This window comes from Schistocerca piceifrons, chromosome 3, assembly GCF_021461385.2.
Source record: "Schistocerca piceifrons isolate TAMUIC-IGC-003096 chromosome 3, iqSchPice1.1, whole genome shotgun sequence".
In the NCBI taxonomy this organism is placed as follows: Eukaryota; Metazoa; Arthropoda; class Insecta; order Orthoptera; family Acrididae; genus Schistocerca; species Schistocerca piceifrons.
The window spans coordinates 936,534,199-936,546,222 of record NC_060140.1 but is presented as its reverse complement, the minus strand read 5'-3'; the positions used below and the strand labels follow the sequence as shown (position 1 = coordinate 936,546,222).

The following is a 12,024-nucleotide window of genomic DNA, read 5'->3' as shown; positions in this document are numbered from 1 at the left end:
TTGCCGCTCACCATATAGCAGAAATGCTGAGTACAGGGAGGCCAATCTGTGACCTAGCGTCTCTGCTGTATGCTGAGTGGCAATTTTCGTTTTCATAATAGTTATGATTTCTATGGCACTTCGCAATATGGTTAACTGTCTACTCATTGATAGTTCTTTTGATGTTATTATTCATAAAGCTTTCCTTAATCAGCCTAATGAATTTTTATAATTGAAATATATATATGCACATCAGTTCATACTTTATTTCGGAGAAAAAATCCTGAAATATCATCCTGAAAGCAAAGGAGACTATTGTATTCAAAACAAATTTACAGAAGATTCAGAAAACCATAAATAATATGACACCAATGCAATATACAAGTTTCTATGGTTTCTGTAAGAGCTATGTCATTATGCTAGCATAATGTTGAAGAAAGTGCTATTTTTTAAAATTTCTTTTAAGATGGGGAGACGCTTAGAAAGGTAAATCATGACAAAAGAGGGTATATTTTTTTTCTTCAGTTTATGTGATAAGAGCTGTGGGAAAATGCATGTTGAAAAGTAGAATATGTGAGTTAGAGAGGAGCTTAAAGCAAAGGAAATATTTATGACGTGTCCAAAGGAGGACAGCAGCAGAAGTGAAAGGGCTAATATATTGAACATCAACAGTTCATACATTGTCAGTGCTGTAGAGCTGCGCACGTTGAGAGACCAAATTAATAACTCATTTATGATACAGCAGAATGAAGCAAATGTTTTTTCTGATATCATTGATTGGGACTTAACGTGAATCTGGGATTTGGCACAAAAACCAAACACTTGGGAATAGATGCTATAGCAGCATTCTGAAAGCTTTTTTTGAAATTTAAACTGATATAATAATTGAAAATTCTGAATGGAATACTAGAAATAGTATGAGGACAGGCAACCACTCACCAAATTGTGGTAGCACTGAACAGCAGATACTGTTAATGTGTCTGTGTGGTACCTGATGCCTTCTATGTATGGACAGCCAAACTAGTTTGTAGTGGATATTTTTGCTTGTTGTTAGAAGACTGAATTGGAGTTATATGATCTCTGTTAATCTAGAACTGGCTATTTCTATACTTATTGTTTAGTTTGGATCATTTTATTTCTCCTTAAATGTGCCACAGAACCTGCAATTTCTGAAGTAGATTGAATACAACAGTATTGTTAGTAGCAAATTGGGGGCCTATTCTTGCACTCAGATTTCTCCAACTGACAATATTAGTTAATTCTGACTTAAAATTTATTACTGAGTATGTATCAGACTGCCATTTAAAATAATAAGATGAGGAAGGGGGGGAGAGTTGAGAGCTCAGTTGCAGGAGAACATGGGCAACAATTACCCGTGCTCTCTCTCTCTCTCTCTCTCTCTCTCTCTCTCTCTCTCACACACACACACACACACACATACACACACACCTCTCTCTCTCTCTCTCTCTCTCTCTCTCTCTCTCTCTCTCTCTCTCTCTCTCCCCCCCCCCCTCTTCCCCCCTTATTATTATCTGAATAACTTCTATCCCAACTGTGTTTCACACAGGTCCAGAAAGACTGTTTTAGAAGTATCTTGCTTGTGTTTTCTACCTATATTCAGTACATTATGGAGTTATGCATGTTGCCCATTGAAGTGTGAAAGAATCACAAGTGTTGAGAGTGATATCTAAGATGTTGCACTAAATGATGTAGTTTATAAAGACGTAAATTTTCCCTTACTTATCAATGCAAAAAGTTTGTTTCGCTAAAGTACTGAAGCACTGAATATCAGATTCACAATTAATGCAGAATGTCTCTATCATGCTTTTAGTATTCTTTCAAAAACTTTTCAGTTACAGTGAAATAAAATCTTTCAGTTTTGTGTAGCAGTGTGTGTAGACACTGGGGAGCCCTGGACAGAGTATAAACAATTGAAGTAGTAGAGGTTATCACTCACCATATAGTAGAGGTATTGAGACGCTTAAGCAAGATTAAACTCATAACAAAGCTTTTTGATAATGCTCTTCTTTGGAGTCTTTTTTTTTAACTCTTCACACATCCGCAGCAGTGAGTTGTTGCCTTTACTTTTCCCACTGACATTCACAAATATAATAATAGTAAAGCTGCTAGATCAGTTCCTAGGTCTATAATTGTAATTTATTTATAAAGAGCTTAATATTCCTTCCTCTATACAAGGTGATGTTGTCTGCTGTCATACCATTATTTGTCTTCCACCCTGTGTTTTCCATTATTGTATTTAACCAGTACAACTGCAAGATTAAAATCTGACACTCCTATTGGCAGGTGCTGATGCTGATATTCACGCATGTACCAGCCGTCTCAGCGGATGACCTGTCTGTTCCAGTCTTTAACCATACTGATGGAAAACTGGCAGCATTTGGAGACTTCGACAGGGACGGCCGAACAGATATAGCTGTACTGAACAGGAATGGTCGCTCTGTTGAAGTGCTTCTTGCACGTGAAACAGAGCCACTGATGAAGCGCAGTTGTGCAAGTCATTATTGCTGTAATTTTCCTTTTGAAGTAGTAGCTGCTGCCCCAGCAGACTTTGATGGTGACACACATTTGGACATAGCCATCTCTGCCCGTGGATCTGAAGGCAATTCCATAAATATTTATATGGTTTGGGGTGGACCAGATGGCTTAACATGTCCTTCAGATTATGCATCACCTACGATGTCGCTCATAAGTCAGCCACTAATTCTTGACTATGATGGAAACACAATTGCTGATATTTTTGGCACCACAGCTAATAGTAGCCAGTTTTGGTCTTTTGTGGGAAATCGTTCAGCACCATTAGCTGTTCCATTGGGAAACACAAGGCACAAACTGAGAATTCCACATTCACACGCGTTTCTCGATGTTGTTGGTGACTCTGCTGCTGATTTAATCCTCTCAGCTGACAATGGCTTTGAAATATGGTTAGGCAGCCCAAATGGAAGTTACAGCTTTGATCATTTTGTGAACAATCCCCCAGGCACTGTGATTGGCCAAAGTTTGTTTGTTGATGTGCATTTAGAAGGTGATCTCTTTCACATTGTCCCTGTTTGTTTTGATGATCCTTGCAGAAACAGTACACTCTATGCACTGTCTGGCAAAAAATGGCTCAATCTGAATCCCAATTTCAAAGATGAAACAGGTGTTGTCTGGGGATTTTATAAATCAGCCTCTGGGTCTCCTATCACAGTGAGATCTGGTGATTTCAACATGGATGGCCATCCTGACCTTCTGGCAACCATGGAGAATGGCAATGGAAAGCCTGTAGTCCTGCTCTTAGAGAATGTGCCATGTATTGCAGATAGCTGTGGTGGATCAGGACGAACGTTTACTGTGCGTAAAGATGCATTAGCGACACTCGGTTCTGGATGCGATATGGGAGCATTTTTCGACCTGTATCAAGATGGAGTAACTGATGTTGTGCTTTCTACAGAAGATAAAGGTAGCCTTAAAGCATTTCGCAACACACTTGATTATGATGCAAATTTTGTAAAAGTTGTTGTTCTGGCAGCAGCTGCTACAGATGAGAACAGAGGACGTGGTGGTAGCATGGCAGGTGTCCGTGTTTCTTATCGCACAACTACCCAAGAAGGAGAGCACCGTAAGGCTGCTGCAGCACAATTGTCACAGTCAGCGTATGCTGCTTTGCAGCTGCCACATTCTACCTTTGGTTTGGGACGCACTCCAAACTTTGTGGATCGACTGACAGTGACTGCTGGAGGACGTTCACAAGACTTTACTCAGGTGATACCTAACTCTCAAATTGTGGTGATAGTAGCACCTGGTCCATTCTCTCTGTGGAGAGCCCAGTTATTTGTCACTCCTAGCAAAGCAGCCCTAATGTCAGTGGTGGCACTGTCGGGAACGTGTGTTGTGATCATAGCAATTATTGGTGCTCTTCATTTGCGTGAACGCAAAGAGGATAGGCGTGAACGTCTGCAACAGGCACACAGGTTCCATTTTGATGCAATGTGAAATGAAATATGGGGCGTCAAGGTATGTTTCTGTTGACAGTCAAAGAAATAAAGTTCCCAGGAGTATTTTCAGGGCTAGTAAGTGATGTTCTAAAAAAAAAAGTATATCAGTAACAGTGCTGATATGTCCCAGCTGCAGCTCGAACCATATACAGTTATTGAATTTAACCTATGTGTCAGTTGACATTCAAATTTTAAGTGACACTGAAAAAGTAATGATTTTATTATTTCACATTGTGGATTTTCTCTTTAAGAAAATTATCAACTTTTTGCTTTGTAGAATTTGTTTTCATCTTGGAAGTCTTGGCAAGAGTTTATTCAGTTGGTGTTATTAGGGAAAAAGCTTTGCTTGCATCACAGGAGATAAGTATTTCGCTTCATGGAAAATGTGACGAATTGTTCCTGCAGCCTATTACTACTGCTACTACTACTACTACAAAAAAGAGCTAGTGGCCATATTTATTTTGTATCATTTTCACAAAATAAAGCTACATGCACTCATGTTGTTCAACTGCGACTGACTTGATATGAGTGAAAGAACTGTGATTATGAAACCAGGACTCAGTCACATCCCTGTTCCTGGATGAAGTGGGGACATTAGTTTTCATGTGTAACGGTGATCAGTTCTTGCAGTACATAGTGATTGTAAACATCTTTGCCCTCCTTTGATATCTGTCCCCACAACAAGTTATTAATGATCTGCATTGACTTGTACACATAGTGCAGCCTAACTTACTGTGTAAAGAACATGACAAATAAAACAAAAGTATTGTTTGTAAGAAGTCAGTGCTGTCTTTACAAAAAAACAGCTTACAATAAAACAGTTGTTCTAGCATTATAATTGTGTAAGACTGCGCTGAAATTCTAATAAAGTTGTAACTTACTGCAAAATATTGGAATATGTCTTTTATTAAGTGATATGCATTAATTAGGCTGTTTTTAAATAAATAAATAAATAAAAATAAAAAAGTTATGTTTTGCTGCAGTATTTCTTTTTTCTAGTCATCTTATTCTGTGATTTGTGGCTTACATCACTCCCTGTTTTTCTCTCTTTATTAAATAATCTATGCAAGAATTTATTTATTTGAGTCAATCAGGGTGTCTTTAACCCACTTAACCACTTTTGTTTCAAATGGCTGCTACTCCGCCTACTTGCATTATTTTGTGTTAAAAGTAACAGTTTTATTAGTTCTGTGATTTCTAGTTAATGTTTCAGTTGTCTTTCCAACTTCCTTCAAGCTTTTAGGCTTGTGATTATCCTTTAATTGCATTGGCTGTGAAGAGAGCTTCTGCTGACAGTGATTTAAGTTGATCAATGCCAGGTTGATAAGTGGAGTACTAAATTAACATGATTTGTTTTTATTTCTTTTTATCGTGTGATTTCCTTCTGATGTGATCTAAATTTACCCAGAACATTAGATTGTTTGTTTTTTAAGCTGGGTTTAAAGTTACCCTGAATGACAGTGTAACTTTGTACCAGTACTGAGACAGAAATTTTACTCTAATAGGTCATAGTTATGATACATTTTGCAAGCACTCAGTAACTACAGATGTAAAATGTTACAATGTAAGTTTCAATGTGTAATTTATTTTGTGTGCAGTATCTTTAATAAATCTTAGAAAGTGGTACAAACTTGCCTCGATTATCTATAATGTCATGTTTTGAATATTAGATGGTTACATTTCTATGTTTTCTCGAGTATGTGATAAACGTTATTACAATATTTTGTTGCATTTGCTGTAAATTTCATTTAATTGTAAATAAAAACATCTCTCAAATCATTGAGTGAAATATATTTCTGACCCTAATTTTATGGCCGTCCAACAGTACAGAATGAAATCGAGTCAAATATTGTGGCATGTGGAACTGACTTCGTGTTTTTTGATTGTGTTCTGCCGTGTATTTAATCCAGATTCTCTTGTAACATGAGCAGAAGTTAACATTGTTAGCTAATGATACTAAGAGTGAGTTGGGTTTCAGTAGGTGATCATCAGATTGTAAATTCAAAAGTTTGATATTGAGCCCCCATGTGGTATTAGAATTTTTTCTTAAACCTAAACTGAATTTCATGTCTTGCACTGCTTTGTGCATGTAAAAATACCAAGTTTTGGCAGTTTTTTGAGATGTACAACAGTAGGTCTCTTGTATTTGCCTAGATGAGCTAGTTTTCAGGTTGAAAGAATGGTAGTATATGGACCCCATAATATAATGGTGCTTCATAAAGCATTGTGTTGGACACTAATTTTCAGACTGATAATTGATTCACTTAGTAATGGTGAACCTGTTCAGTTGGATGTACAATTTCACTATATATGTAGTATAAATTTAATCTTACACTACTGGCCATTAAAATTGCTACACCATGAAGATGATGTGCTACAGACGCGAAATTTAACCGACAGGAAGAAGATGCTGTGATATGCAAATGATTAGCTTTTCAGAGCATTCACACAAGGTTGGCACTGGTTGCGACACCTACAATGTTCTGACATGAGGAAAGTTTCCAACCAATTTCTCATACACAAACAGCAGTTGACCGGAAACCTGGTGAAATGTTGTTGTGATGCCTCGTGTAAGGAGGAGAAATGCTTACCATCACGTTTCCGACTTTGATAAAGGTCGGATAGTAGCCTATCATGATTGTGGTTTATCGTATTGCGACATTGCTGCTCGTGTTGGTCGAGATCCAATGACTGTTAGCAGAATATGGAATCGGTGGGTTCAGGAGGATAATACGGAATGCCGTGCTGGATTCCAACGGCCTCGTATCACTAGCAGTCGAGATGACAGAAATCTTATCCGCATGGCTGTAATGGATCGTGCTGCCACATCTCAATCCCTGAGTCAGCAGATGGGGACGTTTGCAAGACAACAACCGTCTGCACGAACAGTTCGACGACGTTTGCAGCATCATGGACTATCAGCTCGGAGACCATGGCTGCGGTTACCCTTAACACTGCATCACAGACAGGAGCGTCTGCGATGGCGTACACGACGACGAACCTGGGTGCACGAACGGCAAAACGTCATTTTTTCGGATGAATCCAGGCTCTGTTTACAGCATCATGAGGGTCGCATCCATGTTTGGCGACATCGTGGTGAACGCACCTTGGAAGCGTGCATTCGTCATCACCATACTGGCGTATCACTCGGCGTGAGGGCGTGGGGTGCCATTGGTTACACGTCTCAGTCACCTCTTGTTCGCATTGACGGCACTTTGAACAGTGGATGTTACATTTCAGATGTGTTATGACCCGTGGCTCTACCCTTCATTCGATCCCTGTGAAACCCTACATTTCAGCAGGATAATGCACAAGGATACAGAAAATGTTCGACTGCTGCGCTGGCCAGCACATTCTCCAGATTTCTCACCCATTGAAAACGTCTGGTCAATGGTGGCCGAGCAACTGGCTCGTCACAATACGTCAGTCACTACTCTTGATGAACTGTGGTATCATGTTAAAGCTGCATGGGCAGCTGTACCTGTACACGCCATCCAAGCTCTGTTTGACTCAATGCCCAGGTGTATCAAGATCATTATTACGGCCAGAGGTGGTTGTTCTAGGTACTGATTTCTCGGGATCTATGCACCCGTTGTTGTTGTGGTCTTCAGTCCTGAGACTGGTTTGATGCAGCTCTCCATGCTACTCTATCCTGTGCAAGCTTCTTCATCTCCCAGTACCTACTGCAACCTACATCCTTCTGAATCTGCTTAGTGTATTGATCTCTTGGTCTCCCTCTACGATTTTTACCCTCCACGCTGCCCTCCAATGCTAAATTTGTGATCCCTTGATGCCTCAAAACATGTCCTACCAACCGATCCCTTCTTCTAGTCAAGTTGTGCCACAAACATCTCTTCTCCCCAATCCTATTCAATACCTCCTCATTAGTTACGTGATCTACCCACCTTATCTTCAGCATTCTTCTGTAGCACCACATTTCGAAAGCTTCTATTCTCTTCTTGTCCAAACTGGTTATCGTCCATGTTTCACTTCCATACATGGCTACACTCCATACAAATACTTTCAGAAACGACTTCTTGACAATTAAATCTATACTCGATGTTAGCAAATTTCTCTTCTTCAGAAACGATTTCCTTGCCATTGCCAGTCTACATTTTATATCCTCTCTACATCGATCATCATCCGTTATTGTACTCCCTAAATAGCAAAACTCCTTTACTACTTTAAGTGTCTCATTACCTAATCTAATCTCCTCAGCATCACCCGATTTAATTTGACTACATTCCATTATCCTTGTTTTGCTTTTGTTGATGTTCATCTTATATCCTCCTTTCAAGACACTGTCAATTCCATTCAACTGCTCTTCCAAGTCCTGTGCTGTCTCTGACAGAATTACAATGTCATCGGCAAACCTCAAAGTTTTTACTTCTTCTCCATGAATTTTAATACCTACTCCGAATTTTTCTTTTGTTTCCTTTACTGCTTGCTCAATATACAGATTGAATAACATCGGGGAGAGGCTACAACCCTGTCTCACTCCTTTCCCAACCACTGCTTCCCTTTCATGCCCCTCGACTCTTATAACTGCCATCTGGTTTCTGTACAAATTGTAAATAGCCTTTCGCTCCCTATATTTTACCCCTGCCACCTTCAGAATTTGAAAGAGAGTATTCCAGTTAACGTTTTCAAAAGCTTTCTCTAAGTCTACAAATGCTAGAAACGTAGGTTTGCCTTTTCTTAATCTTTCTTCTAAGATAAGTCGTAAGGTTAGTATTGCCTCACGTGTTCCAACATTTCTACGGAATCCAAACTGATCTTCCCCGAGGTCCGCTTCTACTAGTTTTTCCATTCGTCTGTAAAGAATTCGCGTTAGTATTTTGCAGCTGTGACTTATTAAACTGATAGTTCGGTAATTTTCACATCTGTCAACACTTGCTTTCTTTGGGATTGGAATTATTATATTCTTCTTGAAGTCTGTGGGTATTTCGCCTGTCTCATACATCTTGCTCACCAGATGGTAGAGTTTTGTCATGACTGGCTCTCCCAAGGCCATCAGTAGTTCTAATGGAATGTTGTCTACTCCCGGGGCCTTGTTTCGACTCAGGTCTTTCAGTGCTCTGTCAGACTCTTCACGCAGTATCATATCTCCCATTTCATCTTCATCTACATCCTCTTCCATTTCCATAATATTGTCCTCAAGTACATCGCTCTTGTATAAACCCTCTATATACTCCTTCCACCTTTCTGCCTTCCCTTCTTTGCTTAGAACTGGGTTGCCATCTGAGCTCTTGATATTCATACAAGTGGTTCTCTTCTCTCCAAAGGTCTCTTTAAATTTGGTATTAATGGACTACGGCACCAGATGACAGGAGTGAGACTCTTTGCTAACAGCACGATATCACCTGCAGCGCCTCTCCTGGGTTGGACCTTAGATGACTGGAAAACTGTGGCCCGGACACACGAGTTTCGATTTCAGTTGGTAAGATCTGACGATAGGGTTTGAGTACGACGGAGACCCCACGAGGCCGTGGGGCCAATTTGTCAACAGGGCACTGTGCAAGCTGGTGGTGGCTCCATAAGGGTGTCTGCTGTGTTGTACATGGATCATTGATTGGAAATGGTTATGTTCAGATACTTGGAGACTGACTGCAGCCATTCACGGAAATCACGTTCCCAAACAATGATGGAATTTTTGCAGATAACAGTGCACCATGCCATCAGGCCACAATTGCGTGTGATTGTCTTGAAGAACAACAATTTTGGCAAATGATTTTTCCAATCATATCGCCTGAAATGGGACATAGTCGAGAAGTCGATTCGTGCACAAAATCCTCCATGGGCAACACTTTCACAATTATAGTTGGCTCTAGAGGCAGATATTGGGAGGTATCCAACGACTTTTGTCCCCTCAGTGTAAAGTATAATGTCCATGATGAGTGGTTGTGTGATAAATGAGCCAGTTTACAATATGAGCTGCAACATTATGTAACTGTAGTGAAATTTCACGTAGAAATGACAAGGATTAGTCAGTAAATTTGGCAGGAACCCACATAAGTGTTGCTAGCAGCTAATAAAAGTTTAAAACTCATCATGTCATGTTATATCAGATTTGTTCTACTATGTAGGCTGTTTAGTGATCATTGATGAAATTATCAGCACATTTTTAAAATTTTTATTTGATCATTTCTTATGCATGTTGCTACTCTGTTTTCTGCCTCATTTTTTGTTGAAGCTTGTCAACTATTGACTTAGGTAGTGTAGACCAGATATGGCTCAAATTCAAAGATACAGTATTGACAGCAATAAATAGATTCATACTGCATAAGTTAATAAGAGACGGGACAGATCCACCATGGTACACAAAACACGTCAGAACACTGTTGCAGAAGCAATGAAAAAATCGGGCCAAATTCAGAAGAACGCAAAATCCCCAAGACTGGCTAAGTTTCACGGAAGCTCGAAATTTAGTGCGGACGTCAATACAAGATGCTTTTAATAGTTTCCACAATGAAACATTGTCTCAAAATATGGTAGGAAACCCAAAGAAGTTCTGGTCATTTGTAAAGTACACCAGTGGCAAAAAACAGTCAATACCGTCACTGCGTGATAGTGATGGAAATGGTACCGATTAAGGTGCCACTAAAGCCTAGTTACTAAATGCTATTTTCTGTAATTCTTTCATAAAAGAAGATGAAGTAAATATTCTAGAATTTGAAACCACAACAGCTGTTAGCATGAGTGACATAAAAGTAGATATCTTAGATGTTGCGAAACAACTCAAATCACTTAAGAAAGGCAAGTCCTCCAGTCCAGATGGTATACCAGTCATGTTCCTTTCAGAGTATGCAGACACAACAGCGTCTTTCTTAGCAATCATAAACAACTGTTCACTTGAAAGGTCTGTTGCTAAAGACTGGACGGTAGCACAGGTCACACCAAAATTCAAGAAAGGAAATAGGAGCAACCTATTGAATTACAGGCCCATATCACTGACCTCAATTTGCAATAGGATTTTGGAGCATATACTGTACAGTACTTAATCACCTTGAAGAAAATGACTTATTGATACATAACCAACACGGATTCAGAAAATATCGTTCTTGTGCAACTCAGCTAGCTCATTATTCCCTTGAAGTAATGAGTGCTGTCGACAATGGATCTCAGATCGATTCCATATTCCTAGATTTCCAAAAGGCTTTTGGTACCGTTTCTCGCAAGCGACTATTAATCAAAGTGTGTGCATATGGAGTATTGTCTCAGTTGTGTGATTTCCTCTCAGAGAGGTCACAGTTTGTAGTTATAGACGTAAATCATCAAGTTGAACAGAAGTGATATCTGGCATTCCACAAGGTAGTGTCATAGGCCCTCTGCTGTTCCTGATTTACATTAATGATCTAGGTGATAATTTGAGCAACCCCCTTAGATTGTTTGCAGATGACGCTGTAATTTACTGTCTAGTAAAATCATCAGACGATCAATTCCAATTACAAAATGATCTAGAGAGAATTTCTGTATGGAGCAAAAAGTGGCAATTGGCACTAAACAAAGAAAAATGCGAGGTCATCCACATGGGTACTAAAAGAAAGCCGATTAATTGTGGGTATACGATAAATCGCACAAATCTAAGGGCTGTCAGTTCAACTAAATACCTAGGAATTACAATTACGAGCAACTTAAATTGGAAAGACCACGTAGATGTTGTGGGGAAGGCGAAACAGACTGCGATTTGTTGGCAGAACACTTGGAAGATGCGACAAACCCACTAAAGAGACAGCCTACATTGCTCTTGTCTGTCCTCTGCTGGAATATTGCTGCACGGTATGGGATCCTTACCCGGTAGGATTGACGGAGGACATCGAAAAAGTGCAAAGGAGGGCAGGTCGTTTCATGTTATCGTGCAATAGGAGTGAGAGTGTCACTGGTATGATACACGAGTTGGGGTGGCAACCACTGAAACAAAGGCAGTTTTCTTTGCAGCGAGATCTATTTACGAAATTTCAGTCACCAACTTTCTCTTCCGAATGTGAAAATATTTTGTTGACACCCACCTTCGTTGGGAGAAATGATCATTATAATAAAATAAGAGAAA

At 39.6% G+C, this 12,024-nt stretch overlaps 1 protein-coding gene across 3 annotated transcripts in view; it reads left to right on the top strand.

Annotated features, from left to right (window-relative positions):
* The window catches only part of LOC124787643 (T-cell immunomodulatory protein), a 439,315-nt gene that overhangs the window by 248,805 nt on the left and 178,486 nt on the right, over positions 1-12,024 (top strand). The window contains exon 3 of one of the 3 annotated variants that reach the window (XM_047254423.1): positions 2,284-4,862. The exons of the other annotated variants lie outside the window; for them this stretch is intronic. Coding sequence (XP_047110379.1) covers positions 2,284-3,972 — 1,689 coding nt within the window. The 3' untranslated portion in view covers positions 3,973-4,862. Of the gene's footprint in view, positions 1-2,283; positions 4,863-12,024 lie in introns of those variants that run through there. 3 annotated transcript variants of the gene reach the window in all.